This window comes from Heterodontus francisci, chromosome 49 (genome assembly GCF_036365525.1).
Source record: "Heterodontus francisci isolate sHetFra1 chromosome 49, sHetFra1.hap1, whole genome shotgun sequence".
In the NCBI taxonomy this organism is placed as follows: domain Eukaryota; kingdom Metazoa; phylum Chordata; class Chondrichthyes; order Heterodontiformes; family Heterodontidae; genus Heterodontus; species Heterodontus francisci.
This window is the reverse complement of record NC_090419.1, coordinates 12467390-12485117: the sequence shown is the minus strand read 5'-3', so window position 1 is coordinate 12485117 and position 17728 is coordinate 12467390. Positions and strand designations below refer to the sequence as shown.

The 17728-nt window shown below is 55.8% G+C and overlaps 1 protein-coding gene across 3 annotated transcripts; it reads left to right on the top strand.

Annotated features, from left to right (window-relative positions):
• Positions 1 to 1511: 1511 nt before the first annotated feature.
• LOC137358228 (NF-kappa-B essential modulator-like) lies at positions 1512 to 16740 on the top strand. 3 transcript variants are annotated; one of them, XM_068024112.1, is made up of 13 exons: positions 1540 to 1624; positions 5083 to 5217; positions 5566 to 5700; positions 6231 to 6292; positions 7160 to 7234; positions 8302 to 8455; positions 9018 to 9136; positions 13761 to 13913; positions 14298 to 14388; positions 15018 to 15158; positions 15342 to 15484; positions 15595 to 15659; positions 16014 to 16740. In XM_068024112.1, the coding sequence occupies exons 2-13, from the start codon at positions 5149 to 5151 to the stop codon at positions 16178 to 16180; spliced, it is 1374 nt and encodes a 457-aa protein (XP_067880213.1). In that variant the 5' UTR covers positions 1540 to 1624; positions 5083 to 5148; the 3' UTR covers positions 16181 to 16740. The 3 variants fall into 3 exon arrangements, with proteins under 3 accessions (XP_067880215.1, XP_067880213.1, XP_067880214.1); XM_068024114.1 differs by lacking the exon at positions 5083 to 5217 and having other exon boundaries at positions 1512 to 1624; XM_068024113.1 differs by lacking the exon at positions 5566 to 5700.
• The last annotated feature ends 988 nt before the right edge of the window (positions 16741 to 17728 follow it).

The following is a 17728-nucleotide window of genomic DNA, read 5'->3' as shown; positions in this document are numbered from 1 at the left end:
TATGGGATCGTTTAGCTTTGTCTATTGCATGCTGCTTACGCAGTTTGGCATGCAGGTAGTCCTGTGTTGTAGCTTCACCAGGCTGACACCTCATTTTGAGGTATGCCTGGTGCTGCTCCTGGCATGCCCTCCTGCACTCTTCATTGAACCAGGGTTGGTCTCCTGCCTGGATGGTAATGGTAGAGTGGGGGATATGCCAGGCCATGAGGTTACAGATTGTGGTTGAGTACAATTCTGCTGCTGCTGTTGGCCCACAGCGCCTCATGGATGCCCAGTTTTGCATTGCTAGATCTGTTCGAAATCTATCCCATTTAGCACGGTGATAGTGCCAAACAACACGATGGAGGGTATCCTCAATGTGAAGGCAGGACCTAGTCTCCACAAGGACTGTGCGGTGGTCACTCCTACCAATACTGTCATGGACAGAAGCATCTGCGGCAGGCAGATTGGTGAGGACGAGGTCAAGTATGTTTTTCCCTCTTGTTGGTTCCCCCACCACCTGCCGCAGACACAGTCTAGCAACTATGTCCTTTAGGACTCGGCCAGCTCGGTCAGTAGTGGTGCTACCGAGCCACCCTTGGTGACGGACAATGAAGTCCCCCACCCAGAGCACATTCTGTGCCCTCGCCACCCTCAGTGCTTCCTCCAAGTGCAGTTCAACATGGAGGAGTACTGACTCATCAGCTGAGGGAGGGCGGTAGGTGGTAATTAGCAGGAGGTTCCCTTGCCCATGTTTGACCTGATACCATGAGACCTCATGGGGTCCGGAGTCGATGTTGAGGACTCCCAGGGCAACTCCCTCCCGCCTGTATACCACTGTGCTGCCACCTCTGGTGGGTCTGTCCTGCCGGTGGGAGAGGACATACCCGGGGATGGTGATGGCGGTGTCTGGGACATTGTCTGTAAGGTATGATTCCTGACTATGTAAAAGTCAACCACATTGCTGTGGGTCTTATATGTTTCATTGACCATCTCCCCGTTTCCTCCTTCAGGTTGGCCACTTTTTTTTGCGGACCCACCCACATGTCTCGGAGTCAGGGGGCGTCACTTGCAGCGATGGTTCAGCCCAGCGGGAGCCTGAGCAACGACTCGGAGGCGACTGGCGATGAGGGGTCGCTGGGCAACCGGCCGAGGGGGGCCCTCAACATGACCTGCTCCCAGGGGCCCGACCTCAACAGCCTGGGAGGCGCCCTGCAGCTCAACCGCGACCTCCAGTCGGAAAACGCCAACCTCCGAGGTAAAGTGGGGGGGGAGTGGTTGAAATGAACCTCGAGCGATACGTGGAGTGAGGGGGAGAAGGTGGGGGTCGAGGGAGGTGAACAGTGACCTTTATTGAATGGCGGACCTGCCCCTTTAAAGGGTGAGGTCTTTTGTCAAGGTGTAGCTAACAGCTCTGTCAAGGTGTAGCTAACAGCTCTTGCTGTTCTGACAGAGGCGATTCGACAGAGTAACCAGGCCCTGAAGGAGAGATGCGAGGAGCTGCAGCAATTCCAACTGAAAAACCGGGAAGAGAAGGTATTCCTGGCCCGGAAGTTCCAGGAGGCCAGAGCCCCTGGTGGAGCAGCTCAGGGCAGCGAACAGCGACCTGCAGAGACGTGCAGAGGGAGAATATGAGGAGGGAAAGGTACCTACTGTCTGCTACAGCCGACACCCTCCGCTACAGCCCCTCTAAACCCTCCGACACCTACACTCACCTCCCCCCCCCCCCCCCGCTACACCCTCCTATCCCCTCTATCTCCATCCCTCCACCCCCCTCCTACATCCTGTACCAACTCGACCCGCGCCACATCCTACTGCCCCTTACACCCTCCCTCCCCCTTCCCGTCCCCTCACCTCCCCTCCCTCTTCCGTCCCCTCACCTCCCCTCCCTCTTCCCGTCCCCTCACCTCCCCTCCCTCTTCCGTCCCCTCACCTCCCCTCCCTCTTCCCGTCCCCCTCACCTCCCTCCCTCTTCCGTCCCCACCTCCCCTCCCTCTTCCCCGTCCGCTCACCTCTCTCCCCCGCAGCCCTCCCTCTTCCCGTCCGCTCACCTCTCTCCCCCGCACCCCTCCCTCCTCTCTCTCTCTCCCCCGCACCCCTCCCCTCCTCTCTCTCTCTCTCCCCCGCACCCCTCCCTCCTCTCTCTCTCTCTCCCCCGCACTCCCTCCTCCTCTCTCCTCTCTTCCCCCGCACCCCTCCCTCCTCTCTCTCTCTCTCTCCCCCGCACCCCTCCCTCCTCTCTCTCTCTCTCTCCCCCGCACCCCCCCCTCCTCTCTCTCTCTCCCCCGCACCCCTCCCTCCTCTCTCTCTCTCTCCCCGCACCCCTCCTCCTCTCTCTCTCCTCTCCCCCCGCACCCCTCCTCTCTCTCTCTCTCCCCCGCACCCCTCCCTCCTCTCTCTCTCTCTCCCCCGCACCCCTCCCTCCTCTCTCTCTCTCTCCCCCCCGCACCCCTCCCTCCTCTCTCTCTCCCCCCCGCACCCCTGCCTCCCTCCTCTCCCCCCCCCCGCACCCCTGCCTCCCTCCTCTCCCCCCCCCGCACCCCCCCCTCCTCTCTCCCCCGCACCCCTCCCTCCCTTCTGTCTCCCCCGCACCCCTCCCACCTCTCCTCCGCACCCCTCCCACCTCTCCTCCGCACCCCTCCCTCATCTCTCTCTCTCTCCCGCACCGCTCCCTCATCTCTCTCTCTCTCTCCCCCGCTTCGCTCCCTCCTCTCTCTCTCTCTCCCCTGCACCCCTCCCTTCTCTCTCTCTCTCTCTCCCCCGCATTGCTCCCTCCTCTCTCTCCCCCCCGCATCGCTCCCTCCTCTCTCTCTCCCCCCCGCATCGCTCCCTCCTCTCTCTCTCCCCCCCGCATCGCTCCCTCCTCTCTCTCTCTCTCTCCCCCGCATCGCTCCCTCCTCTCTCTCTCTCTCTCTCTCTCCCCCGCATCGCTCCCTCCTCTCTCTCTCCCCCCCGCATCGCTCCCTCCTCTCTCTCTCCCCCCCGCATCGCTCCCTCCTCTCTCTCTCTCTCTCCCCCGCATCGCTCCCATCCTCTCTCTCTCTCTCTCTCCCCCGCATCGCTCCCTCCTCTCTCTCTCTCTCTCCCCCGCATCGCTCCCTCCTCTCTCTCTCTCTCTCCCCCGCATCGCTCCCTCCTCTCTCTCTCTCTCCCCCGCATCGCTCCCTCCTCTCTCTCTCTCTCCCCCGCATCGCTCCCTCCTCTCTCTCTCTCTCTCTCTCCCCCGCATCGCTCCCTCCTCTCTCTCTCTCTCTCTCTCTCCCCCGCATCGCTCCCTCCTCTCTCTCTCTCCCCCGCATCGCTCCCTCCTCTCTATCTCCCCCGCATCGCTCCCTCCTCTCTCTATCTCCCCCGCACCCCTCCCTCCTCTCTATCTCCCCCGCACCCCTCCCTCCTCTCTATCTCCCCCGCACCCCTCCCTCCTCTCTATCTCCCCCGCACCCCTCCCTCCTCTCTATCTCCCCCGCACCCCTCCCTCCTCTCTATCTCCCCCGCACCCCTCCCTCCTCTCTATCTCCCCCGCACCCCTCCCTCCTCTCTATCTCCCCCGCACCCCTCCCTCCTCTCTCTCTCTCTCCCCCGCATCGCTCCCTCCTCTCTCTCTCTCTCCCCCGCACCCCTCCCTCCTCTCTCTCTCTCTCTCTCTCTCCCCCCGCACCCCTCCCTCCCTCCTCTCTCTCTCTCTCTCTCTCTCCCCCGCACCCCTCCCTCCTCTCTCTCTCTCTCCCCCCGCACCCCTCCCTCCTCTCTCTCTCTCTCTCTCCCCCGCACCCCTCCCTCCTCTCTCTCTCTCTCTCTCCCCCGCACCCCTCCCTCCTCTCTCTCTCTCCCTCCCCCGCACCCCTCCCTCCTCTCCCTCCCCCGCACCCCTCCCTCCTCTCCCTCCCCCGCACCCCTCCCTCCTCTCTCTCCCCCGCACCCCTCCCTCCCCCGCACCCCTCCCTCCTCTCCCTCCCCCGCACCCCTCCCTCCCCCGCACCCCTCCCTCCTCTCCCTCCCCCGCACCCCTCCCTCCTCTCTCTCCCCCGCACCCCTCCCTCCTCTCTCTCCCCCGCACCCCTCCCTCCTCTCTCTCTCTCTCTCTCTCCCCCGCACCCCTCCCTCCTCTCTCTCTCTCTCTCTCTCCCCCGCACCCCTCCCTCCTCTCTCTCTCTCTCTCTCCCCGGCACCCCTCCCTCCTCTCTCTCTCTCTCTCTCTCCCCCGCACCCCTCCCTCCTCTCTCTCTCTCTCCCCCGCACCCCTCCCTCCTCTCTCTCTCCCCCGCACCCCTCCCTCCTCTCTCTCTCTCTCTCTCTCCCCCGCACCCCTCCCTCCTCTCTCTCTCTCTCTCTCCCTCTCCCCCGCACCCCTCCCTCCTCTCTCTCTCTCTCTCTCCCCCGCACCCCTCCTCCCTCCTCTCTCTCTCTCTCTCCCCCGCACCCCTCCTCCCTCCTCTCTCTCTCTCTCTCTCTCCCCCGCACCCCTCCTCCCTCCTCTCTCTCTCTCTCTCTCCCCCGCACCCCTCCCTCCCCCGCACCCCTCCCTCCTCTCCCTCCCCCGCACCCCTCCCTCCCCCGCACCCCTCCCTCCTCTCCCTCCCTCCCCCGCACCCCTCCCTCCTCTCCCTCCCCCGCACCCCTCCCTCCTCTCCCTCCCCCGCACCCCTCCCTCCTCTCCCTCCCCCGCACCCCTCCCTCCTCTCCCTCCCCCGCACCCCTCCCTCCTCTCTCTCCCCCGCACCCCTCCCTCCTCTCTCTCCCCCGCACCCCTCCCTCCTCTCTCTCCCCCGCACCCCTCCCTCCTCTCTCTCCCCCGCACCCCTCCCTCCTCTCTCTCCCCCGCACCCCTCCCTCCTCTCTCTCCCCCGCACCCCTCCCTCCCTCCTCTCTCTCTCCATGCCCCCACCTCTGCACATCCTGCCTCCGTGGCTCGCTAGTTTGCTCACTCGGTCTTGCCATCTTGTCTCTCTCTCTCGGAGTTTGACCACTCTTGCTTAACTCAGTGCTTGTGCCCGGGTCGAGTTCTATTAACTCTCCCCCTAACCCTGCCCCCTCCTCAAGGCCTGGGTCCCCGGGGTCTCCACCCCACCCCGGTTTCTGACTGGTTGCTTTGTGCCTGTGCAGGCGGCCGGGCTACAGGTTGGCAGTGCCAGGAGCTCCCTTGCCTCCTACACCACCATCAGTCAGAGCATGTTCGCCAATGTGGTCGGCCAGGGCCTGGAGGAGGGGCCATCGGATCAAGTGACGGGTGGAGCCCAGGTGAGCTGGCGTATGGGGCGGGGGCAGGGTGGAAGGTCTGAGATGTGGGTGAGATTTGACCCGGCCACATCATTTCCCCGGAAACTCCACGGGGAGGGGGGGGGAGGGGGGGGGGCGCCACAGCGGCCACCATTGCTCCCTCTAGTGGCCAGGGTTGCGAACTGCATCACCAGCCCAGACAACCTGGATGAGATAGGGCACTCGGTGAGTGGCACACCCTGCCCCCTCTTCCTTCTCTCCCTGTATCTTTCCACTTCCTCTTTTTCATTATTAAACTGAACAAAGGTGTGTTTCCCCGCCTGCTCCCCCTCACCGGCACTCAGTCTCGCTCCGTGTTGTTCGCTTCAGATCGAGGGTAATGAGTTCCTGCTGCTGCTGAGGGCTCGGAAGGAGGAGCTGGAGGAAGTCCTGAAGACGTTGCGGGCGGAGAACCAGGAATTGCGGCGCAAGCTGGCGGTGGCGGGGTCCCTCGTTGTTATACAGGTGGGCGGCCGACTTCTGGAGAGAGGAGATGCCCAGTGCCTCACACCCCCTGCCATCCCCTCGATGACCCCTCCATCGGCCCTCGCAGGTTCTGTCCAGGGAGCGATGGCACAGTATATTGTCACATAAACCCGTTGTCTTGAAGTGTAGATATTATAGCACGTCAGGGAGCCAATCCAGCACCTGGACTCTCGCACTACTCCCGACAGCGCGGCGCTCCCTCGGCACTGACCCTCCGACAGCGCGGCGCTCCCTCGGCACTGACCCTCCGACAGCGCGGCTACCTTCGGACTCTGAGGGCGGGAGTGACCCCACGGAGGCACGGCCAACACACTTACTCCAGTGAGAGCTGAAGGAAGAGAAAGAAAAGGGAAAGTTGGGGGTGGGGGGGTGGGATTTTGACTTGTTGATTTGGGGGAGGAGAGGTAATGCCTGACCCAGTGTCTCTGCGACTGTTGTCCGCACCGAGCCCTGCTTGTGTCCAAGGAGACCCCCGCCCCCCTCCGACACTAACACACCCTGTCTTTCAGGAGAGGAACGAGGAGCAGGGACCAGAGGCACAGCAGCAAGCAGCAGTGGCATCCCCAGTCAGGTACATATCCTCAAAGGCTACCGGCCTGTGTCCCTATCCGCCTGTTACTCTCTTCTTGTGTGTCTGTCTCTCTTTATCTTTCTCCAACTCTTGTCTCTCTCTTCCTCCCTCTCTTCCTGTCTGCTCTATCTCTATCATCTGTTCTAGCACGCTCCCTCTCTCTCCTCTCACTCTATCTCTGTCTCACTCTGCATTTCTCTCACTTTGTCTTTCTTTTCCTCTTGCTCTGTCTCTCCCTTTCTGTCACTTCCTCTCGGTCACTCTCTGCCTCTCTCTCTCACTCTCTGTCTTTATCTCTGTCTCTCTGGCGTCACAGTTATTTTGGGAAAATGTACGTTTTCACTGATCCAATGCGTAACATTATATGCTCCCACTGCCGCCCTGAAACAGATCTGAGTGGATCGAGGAGTTCCGATTTTCAACTAGGCCAGGGTCTGTTAATTGCACATCATTTGTGTTGAGCATTAACTGAGGATTCACTCGTGCTCCTACAAATAGGAACAGACTGAAAACTGTGGTGGTCGGGTTAGGAGTACATGTTTGTAATGTGTACCTCTGTAGATAATTAAAAGTGCGTGCCCTTGATAACAGAGTGTCTTGCCCGGCCATTTCAGAGGGCAGTTAAGAGACAACCACATTGCTGTGGATCTGGAGTCACATGGAGGCCAGACCAGGTGAGGACGGCAGATTTCCTTCCCTGAAAGACATGAGTGAACCAGATTGGCTTTTTTTTTTTTAATTCCAGATTTATTGAATTTAAATTCAATGGGATTTTAAACCCATGTCTCTGGGGCATTAGTCGGGGAATCTCGATCGCGAGTCCAATAAAGTAACTCATTGCCGTCTGCTTCACCCTCCCGCCCACAGCTCAAGTCCGGCCAATACAGCTGTCGAGATCAAACTGGAGGACGGGATGAGCAAACTGAAGATTGCGGAGAGCGAGTGAGTTTGAGATCGGTGGGGGGGGGGGGGCGGGGGGTTGGTGGGCGGGGGGTTGGTGGGATATTCAGCTACAGGGGGCTTCGCATCCGAGCCCAGATCCTGCCCTCACCCGACAACCGAAGCTCCCCAACTCGTGATTTCCTGTTGTGATGAGGAAGCTGGGCTGATTATCTTTTTCCTAAACCCCTCCACCTGACCACCCCCCCCCCCCACTTTTCAACAATGTGCACAGCAAGATCCCAAAAACAGCCAATGAGTTGCATGACCGACTATAATGTATTTTCCAGTTTGAGGTTGGTCGAGGGATACATATCGGCTTCAGGACACCAGGGAGAGCGCCCCACTTCCGCTCCCCCCCCACCCCCCACAGGCTCCAATAGCGTCCGTGGGATCTTTTACATCCACCTGAGAGGGCAGACCGGGGCCTCGGGTTTGACGTCTCATCCTGAAAGACGGCAACTCCGACAGTGCAGCACTCCCTCAGTACCGCCCCTCTGACAGTGTGGCGCACCCTCATTGGGAGTGTCGGCCTGGATTATGAAGGAAGGTTTGTACAGTTGGGCCGAATGGCCTGTTTCAGTGCTGGGAAGCTCTATAATTACTGGCTGACGAGTCAGAATTGAATCATTTGGCGACGTAGGGAGACTGGGAGAAGCTGGGATTGTTCTCCTTCGAGCAGAGAAGGTTAAGGGGAGATTTAATCGGGGCGTTCAGAATCAGGAAGGGTTTCGATGCAATAAATCAGGAGAAACTGTTTCCAGTGGCGGGAGGGCCGGTAACCAGAGGGACACAGATTTACGATAATGGGGAAAAGAACCAGAGGGGGAAGACGATTCCCGTCGCTCCATCCATTGGCCGCCGTGCCTTCAGCTGCCTGGGGCCCTAAGCTCTGGAATTCCCACCCTAACCCTCCCGCCTCTCCCTCTCCTCCTTAAAACCGACCTCTTTGACCGAGCTTTCGGTCGCCCGTCCCTGATGTGGCTCGGGGTCAGAAGTTGTGACTATTTGCGAGCGCCTTGTGCCGTTATAGTTGCTGGATAAATGTGAGTTGTTTATTCTGCCTGTAGGAAATCGGACCTGCAGCACAAACTGACTTTGGTGCAGACGCGAATCGCGCAGTTCGAGCAGTCGCAGGAGAGGCTCAGACGGCAGGAGGCAGAGCTGCAAGAACAGAAAGTGGCCAGCGAGCAAAAGCTGCAAGGCCTCAGCAAGCAGCTCGAGGTGAGGCAAGTGGCCCGGGCCCCGGGAGGAGGTAGCACAGGAGGAGGAGAGTACTACACCGAGTCCCGTTTCCCCAGGGCCTTTCACCGCTTCCAGACGTCCCAAAGCGCCTGCTGTAGCAAACGTGGCAGCCAATTATCACACAGCAAGATCCCATAAACAACAGGGTAACAAATGCCACATCATCCGCTTTGGTGATGTCGGTTGAGGGATAAATATCGGTCCCAGGACACCGTGGAGAACTCCTCCTGCTCTTCCAATAGTGGCCATGGGATCCTTTACATCCACCTGAGGGGGCAGGCGGGGGCCTCGGGTTTAACGTCTCATCTTGAAAGAGGCAGCTCCGACAGTGCGGCACTCCTTCAGTACTGACCCTCCGACAGCGTGGTGCTCCCTCAGTACAGAGAGGAGTGTGGGATACATCAGAGTGTTACAGTGATGGGTGTGGGATATAACAGAGTGTTACAGTGAGGGGTGTGGGATATATCAGAGTGTTACAGTGAAGGTTGTGGGGTATATCTGTTGAATATTATCGATTGATAGAAGTTGTGCTGTCTTGCAGCAAATGACTGAGGACCAGGCCTCTCTCAAGGCACAGGTGACGTCTCTCCTGGCCGAATTGCAGGACAGCCAGAACAGTCTGGAGGTGAAGACCCAGCAGTGCTCGGAGATCGAGCAGAAGTGAGTGTGGCACCACGTTTAGATTGAGTGTCTGCGCCTGTCCAGGGCGGCACGGGTAATCCATTGGGGAGAATCGGAACAATGGGGGGAAGGGGTGACAGCTAATCCCTCTTCCCAACTCTCGCCATGGTAAGACGAAGACAGTCCAAATCCCCATCTTTGACATGGCCAGCACCCACCGGACGGTGCGTGCTTGAACAGGATGATCGACCATGGGGTGAATCGCAGTGGATTTCGGTCCCGCTCTTCCCCTGGACGTTCGCTGGCCCTTCACGCCGGTCGTTGCTCATTGAGCAACAGTTGCATTCATATAGCGCCATTAACGCAGTAACAAGTCCCCAGGTGCTTCATAGACCAGACAGAACTTGACCCCAAGCTGCATAAGGAGATCGTCGGGGATAGGCAGCTGAAAGCTTAGTCAAAGAGGTCGGTTTTCACAGAATAATACAGTGCAGAAGAGGCCCTTCAGCCCATCGAGTCTGCACCGATGCATTAAAACACCTGACCTGTCTACCTAATCCCATTTGCCAGCACTTGGCCCATAGCCTTGAATGTTATGACGGGCCAAGTGCTCATCCAGGTACTTTGTAAAAGGATGTGAGGCAACCTGCCTCTACCACCCTCCCACGCAGTGCATTCCAGACCGTCACCACCCTCTGGGTAAAAAAGTTCTTCCTCAAATTCCCCCTTAAACCTCCCGCCCCTCACCTTAAACTTGTGACCCCTCGTAACTGACCCTTCAACTAAGGGGAACAGCTGCTCCCTATCCACCCTGTCCATGCTCCTCATAATCTTGTACACCTCGATCAGGTCACCCCTCAGTCTTCCCTGCTCCAGCGAAAACAATCAATGTTCCATCCCAGGCAACATCCTGGTGAATCGCCTCTGCACCCCCTCCAGTGCAATCACATCCTTCCTATAATGTGGCGACCAGAATTGCACACAGTACTCCAGCTGTGGCCTTACCAAAGTTCTGTACAACTCCAACATGACCTCCCTGCTTTTGTAATCTATGCCTCGATTGATAAAGGCAAGTGTCCCATATGCCTTTTTCACCACCCTATTAACCTGCCCTTCTGCCTTCAGAGATCTATGGACAAACACGCCAAGGTCCCTTTGTTCCTCGGAACTTCCCAGTGTCAGGCCATTCATTGAATACTTCCGTGTCACATTACTCCTTCCAAAGTGTATCACCTCACACTTTTCAGGGTTAAATTCCATCTGCCACTTTTCTGCCCATTTGACCATCCCGTCTATATCTTCCTGTAACCCAAGACACTCAACCTCACTGTTAACCAATCGGCCAATCTTTGTGTCATCTGCGAACTTACTGATCCTACTCCCCACATTGTCATTTATATAAACGACATAGATGACTAAAAATAGGGGACCCAGCACAGATCCCTGTGGTACGCCACTGGACACTGGCATCCAGTCACTAAAACAGCCGTCTGTCATCGCTCTGTCTCCGACAGCTAAGCCAATTTTGAATCCATCTTATCAAGTTACCCTGTATCGCATGTGCATTTGCTTTCTTGATAAGTCTCCCATGTGGGACCTTGTCAAAGGCTTTGCTGAAATCCATGTAAACTACATCAACTGCACTCCCCTCATCTACACACCTGGTCACATGCTCAAAAAATTCAGTAAAATTTGTTAGGCATGACCTCCCTCTGACAAAGCCATGCTGACTATTCCTAATCAAATTTTACCTCTCCAAGCGGAGATAGATTCTCTCCTTCAGAATTTTCTCCAAGTTTCCCTACCACTGACGTGACGTGAGGTCAGTAGTTCCCTGGCTTATCTCTACAACCTTTCTTAAATAGTAGGACCACATTAGCTGTTCTCCAGTCCTCTGGCACCTCCCCCGTAGCCAGAGAGGAATTAAAAATTAGGGTCAGAGCCCGTGCAATCTCCACCTTCGCCTCCCACAGCATCCTGGGACACAAATCGTCCAGACCTGGAGATTTGTCCACTTTTAAGCCTTCCAAAACCTCCAATACCTTGTCACTCCCTATGACAATTTGCTCAAGAACCTCACAGTCTCTCTCTCTCTCCAAGTTCCATATCTACATCCTCTTTCTCTTGGGTGAAGACAGATGTGAAGTATTCGTTCAACACCGTACCGATGTCCTCTGGCTCCATCCACAAATTTCCCCCTTGGTCCCTAATGGGTCCTACTCTTTCCCTGGTTATCTTCTTCCCATTGATATACTTATAGAATATCTTGGGATTTTCCCTACTTTTACCAGCCAGAGCTTTCTCATATCCCCTCTTTGCTCTCTTAAGCTCCACCCTACACTTTCTGTATTCCACTAATGCTTCCATTGATTTGCTCTCCTTGTATTTGCTAAAAGCCTCTCTTTTCCTTCTCATCGTACCCTGAATGTTTCTGGTCATCCATGGTTCTCTGGGCTTGTTGCTCCAACCTATTACCCTAGAGGGAACATGTTGGGCCTGTACCCTCCCCATATCCTTTTTGAATGCCCCCCACTGCTCTTCTGTAGATTTCCCGACAAGTAACTCTTTCCAGTCTACCATGGCAAGATCCTGCTCATTTTACTAAAGTTCGCTCTCCCGCAATCCAAAACCTTTTTTTGCAACTTGTCTATTTCTTTCTCCAGAACAAGCTTAAATTGTACCATGTTGCGGTCGCTATCACCAAAATGCTCCCCCACCAACACATCAACCACCTGTCCGGCTTCATTCCCCAGAATTAGGTCCAGCACTGCACCCTCCCTTGTTGGATCCTCTACATATTGAGCTAAAAAGTTCTCCTGTATACATTTTAAGAACTCCACTCCATCTAAGCCCTTAACACGATGACTATCCCAATGAATGTTGGGAAAGTTGAAATCACCTAATATAATTACCCTATTGTTTTTACACACCTCTGCAAATTGTGCACATATTTGCTCCTCAATTTCCCGCTGACTATCTGGGGGTCTATAATAAACACCTAGCAATGTGGCTGTCCCTTTTATATTCCTAAACTCTACCCATAAAGCTTCATTTGATGCCCCCTCCAAGATATCATCTCTCCTTACTGCAGTAACTGGGTCCTTAACTAATATTGCAATGCCCCCTCCTCTGTCTCGCCTGAAGATTCTATATCCCGGGATATTGAGCTGCCAATCCTGCCCCTCCCTCAACCATGTCTCCGTGATGGCTACTATATCACAATTCCACGTGTCAATCCTTGCCCTTAACTCATCTGTTTTACCTGTAATACTCCTGGCATTAAAGTAGAGGCCTTCTATCCTGGTCTTACTCTTCTGAAACTCCCTTGAAGCTTACTTCTGCTGTATTCCCTCTGACTTGTTTGCTTTCCTGTGTTTAGTTGTGTCCCTATTCTGCTAGGAGTCTGCATCCCCTCCCCCTGCCAAATTAGTTTAAACTCCTCCCAACAACACTAGCAAACCATCCAGCAAGGATGTTAGTCCCCCTCTGGTTCAGATGTAGACCATCCCGCTTGTACAGGTCCCGCCTTCCCCAGAAACGGTCCCAGTGGTCCAGGAATCTAAAACCCTCCCTCCTGAACTCCCTGAATTCTTGATGCAAGACCTCATCCCTCTTTCTACTTATGTCATTGGTACCAACATGTACCATGACCTCTGCCTTATCACCCTCCCCCTTCAGTATGCCCTGCAGCCGTTCAGTGACATCCCGGACCCTGGCACCAGGGAGGCAACACACCATCCTGGAGTCATGTTGATGGCCACAGTAGCGCCTATCTGTTCCCCTAACTATAGAATCCCCTATTACTATTGCTCTTCCTCTCTTTCCCCCTTCCTGTACAGACAGACTGCTTGTGGTGCCAGAAGCCTGGCTCTGTCCGCACTCCCTGGAGGAACCAGCCTCATCAGCCTCCAAACTGGAATACCGATTTGCAAGCGGGACCCCAGGGGACTCCTAAACTACCTGCCTGATTCTCTTGGACTGCCTGGTGGTCATCCATTCCCTTCCTTCAAGTCCCTTCAGCTGCGGTGTGACCACCTCTCTATACGTGCTATCCACAATGCTCTCAGACTCACGGATGCTCCACTGTGTTTCCAGCCGCCGTTCCAGCTCTGAAACCCCGAGCTTCCAGGAGCTGCAGCTGGACACACTTCCTGCGCACGTGCTGGTCCCGGGGACTGGAAATGATCCCGGATTCCCACATGCAGCAAGAGGAGCAAACCACAGCTTCAAGCTCTCCTGCCATGACTAAACCCTTTAAATTTAAAACTTTAGAAGATAATAATTTAATAAAAACTAAGTCTTGCTAAAACAATGACTTACAATTCAATCCACTTTGAAAAATACCCACCAGGACTTACTCACCAGTTCAGCTGTGCTCTTTGGAAACTCTCAGCTCCCCTCACTCTGAGGACAGGTAGGAAATTAAAGGAGCTCCTCGCTCCCTCCTCACCGAACTTCCTCAGTCACCAAACTTCCACTTTAACACTCTAATGCAACCCAAGTCAGCACTCCAGTGCAAACAACTGGGATTTATGGGATGCTTGCCACCCTGCAGGGGTTAAACGCTGTCTGCAGGACACCGAAGCTTTGCGGCCACTCTCTCTCACCACCCTCTCCTCCACTGTTCCCCCACCCCCTTCCTTGGATTTCCGCCCGCGTGCAGGTGCCGGAGGACGGAGGAGAAACTGCGGGTGTTGGAGCAGGAGATGGAACTGCAGAAGAAGCAGTCCAGTGTGACTGTCGATCAGCTGCGAATCGCGGTGCACAGCTACGAGTCCGCACTCAAAACCGAACGGCAGAACGCATCCGAAGACAAGTGAGTATCGTCGGATTCCTGAAGGGATTAAACCTTCCCCCCCCCACCCCCGATTAGATTCCAGTCTGTAACTCACTCCCGGGTATCTGTTATTCTATATATAAACCCCCTGAACCCCTCGATTAGATTCCAGTCTGTAACTCACTCCCGGGTATCTGTTATTCTATATATAAACCCCCCAAACCCCTCAATTAGATTCCAGCCTGTAACTCACTCCCGGGTATCTGTTATTCTATATATAAACCCCCCAAACCCCTCGATTAGATTCCAGTCTGTAACTCACTTCAGAATAGCTGTGATTCTGGGTGATATTCTGTACGTGCTGCCCCGGGGAGCGTTCAGGCCTACGAGACTAGATTACCGTGTCATCTCTCTGATCGACAGACGGAAGCTTGCACAGCTACAGGCCGCCTACCATCAGCTATTCATGGATTACGACGTCATGGCAAACAACGTGGATGGCAAGAACAACAAAGTAAGTCCGAGTTCTGCTCCCCCGCCGACATAGAAACGATCACCATGTAGCCGGAGGCGGTGGGCGCACAGCAAGATCCCAGAAACACGGCCAGTTTCCGGCGGAGTGGGGGTTGGTGTTAGATCAAGGGAGCAATTCTAGCCCCTGGTCATCACTCCTTACTCACCTTCTGCCTGTGGTTGTAGGTAGACTGGGCCCCCTACCACAGGGCGGATCTATTAGTCATGAAAGGGGGTGCAGTGTGGATTCACCTGAATGATACCCGGAGGTGGGGAGGGCTAAATTCCGAGGACAGCACCTTAAAATTCGCGCCAGGGGTGATTTCAGGAAGCACGTGTTCGCACAAAGGGGGAGTGGAAATCTGTAACTCTTGTGCCCCAGAAAAGCTGTCAAGGCCACCGGGGAGGGCAGAGTGTAGGGGGTGGTTGGTGGGTAATCAGTTGAAAATTTCAACACTGAGATGGAGAGATTTTTTTGTTCGGTAAAGGGGTCAAGGGTTACGGGACCGAGGCGGGTGAATGGGCCTCCTCCTGTTCCTAACGCTCGGCGTAACGGTTTGTCCGGCTACCCCCTCCAAACCCACCCAAAAGGCGATGCTCACCATGCGCGTGGGATTGTTCCTGCTCCAGATTCAGGTGGACGAAGTCATGCAGCAGCTGAGGGAGGCGGAGGACGCCCTGGTGATGAAGCAGGAGCTGATTGACAAGCTGAAGGAGGACGCGGAGAGGATGAAGACCGAGCTGGAGACCATTCCGGTCCTCAACGCCCAGGTACGCAGTGGCGGAGGGCGGTGGCGCGAGGCGAGGGGGGGGTATGCTTGGCGTGGTGAGTTGAGGGGGTTTGGGGGAGAAAGAGGTGTGCAGGGCTTGTTGTGTGGGGGCGGGGAGGAGAGAGAGCAGGCGCGCCTCGTTCCTCTCTCTCTTTCTCTGAACACGATGTCTTTGTGTCGGCAGGCGGAGGTTTTCAAGGCCGATTTCCTCGCTGAGCGTTCAGCGCGCGAGAAGTTGCACGAACAGAAGGAACTCCAGCAGGAACGGCTGCTGGTACTGCAGGCGGAGTACAATAAGCTGCGCGCAGATCAGGAGGACGCCGCACGGTAGGTCTGCCAAGTACCTGCCAAGGTCAAACCTGCCCTCCGCGCACGCTCGTGACCCACTGGTGTTTCCCTTCCGTTTAAGAACCCTCTCTTCTTTGCCCCTTTCTCAGGGCACATATCGAAGAAATGCAGAGGCGGCACAACGACAGCCTCCGCGCACCGATGTCCAGCCCAGGTGAGTGCTCCGGATACATCCTGACCTGTTCTGCAGGGGCCGGGGAGTGCGCGGGGTGGGGGAGAAACTGCTCGGGCAGACCAAGGAGGCCTCTGGAAGAGTGTTGGGCAGAGGGTCGGGTGGGGGAGGGGGTGGTGGGGAATGTTCTGCCTGGTGTCCTGGGTCCAATATCTATCCTTCAACCGCTGATCCGGAGTCATCATGTCCCTGTTCGTGGGATCTTGCCATGTGCAAATCAGCTGCCGCGTTTTCTACAGCCAAGAAAAAAAAAAGTCCTTCGTTGGCTCGGAGGCGCTTTGGGATGTCCCGAATTGCAGAGGGGCTGTTTGTTCACTTTTTCCTCCCCTTCCACAGGCAATTATGTCCAGAGTGGAAACACGATCCCGTTCAACGCTCCCGCTGAGCCGTCGTCCCGCCGCAGCATCCCGGATGAGCAGCCAGACTTCCGCTGCCCCAAGTGCCAGTACCTGGCGCCCGACATGGACACGCTGCAGATTCACGTCATGGACTGTATCCAGTGACGGGCTGAGGGGGCCGCCCCCCCCCCCCCACCGTTCCTCGGCACAGAGAGCGAGCGAGCGAGCTGGCTGAAGAGTTTGATTCCTTCGAAGAAAAAAAATGCTTCCTCATCAAAACTGACAGGACCGAGGCACGCTTTGAGATCGAAGACGCACCGTTATGCCAACAACGCTGTCGCGAGTGGGCCAGCTGGAGAACGCATGGAGGGCTGAATCTTTTATCGAGCAAGCCAGTCGCTTTCTTCCGTCCTCTGGGTTTCTCACTGCGGACACAAACATCTCACTTTTGCGATTTCTGCTCTGCATTTTCCCTTGCCCCACTGACTGCGTCAACTTGCGGTGGGGCTTCAGTCAGGTCTTTACTGGAAAGCACTGTGAAACCCAGGGGCCCCTTGTCCACACACCAACTCATACCATTGCAACAGCCCCTGCTGAGAGTAATTAGTGTTCAACTGCAGACTTAATCTCAATCAGCTCTGTAATGTCTCACTGAAAACAGCAACTGAACGAATGAATGTTTAATATCTCACAAATATTCTTCTAATAAATTGATCGGAAATATTCCTGTGCTTGTACATTGGGGTGATATCTGTACACTGACTGGTGTCTTAGTCCCTCTCTCTCAGGGTGATATCTGTACACTGACTGGTGTCTTAGTCCCTCTCTCTCAGGGTGATATCTGTACACTGACTGGTGTCTTAGTCCCTCTCTCTCAGGGTGATATCTGTACACTGACTGGTGTCTCTCAGTCCCTCTCTCTCAGGGTGATATCTGCACAGTGACTGGTGTCTTAGTCCCTCTCTCTCAGGGTGATATCTGTACACTGACTGGTGTCTCAGTCCCTCTCTCTCAGGGTGATATCTGTACACTGACTGGTGTCTCTCAGTCCCTCTCTCTCAGGGTGATATCTGTACACTGACTGGTCTCTCAGTCCCCTCTCTCTCAGGGTGATATCTGTACACTGACTGGTGTCTTAGTCACTGTCAGGGTGATATCTGTACACTGACTGGTGTCTCTCAGTCCCCTCTCTCTCAGGGTGATATCTGTACACTGACTGGTGTCTTAGACCCTCTCACTCAGGGTGATAACTGTACACTGACTGGTGTCTCTCAGTCCCTCTCTCTCAGGGTGATATCTGTACACTGACTGGTGTCTTAGTCCCTCTCTCTCAGGGTGATAACTGTACACTGACTGGTGTCTTAGTCCCCTCTCTCTCAGGGTGATATCTGTACACTGACTGGTGTCTCTCAGTCCCCTCTCTCTCAGGGTGATATCTGCACACTGACTGGTGTCTCTCAGTCCCTCTCTCTCAGGGTGATATCTGTACACTGACTGGTGTCTCTCAGTCCCTCTCTCTCAGGGGGATATCTGTACACTGACTGGTGTCTCTCAGTCCCCTCTCTCTCAGGGTGATATCTGTACACTGACTGGTGTCTCAGTCCCTCTCTCTCAGGGTGATATCTGGACACTGACTGGTGTCTTAGACCCTCTCTCTCAGGGTGATAACTGTACACTGACTGGTGTCTCTCTGTCCCTCTCTCTCAGGGTGAT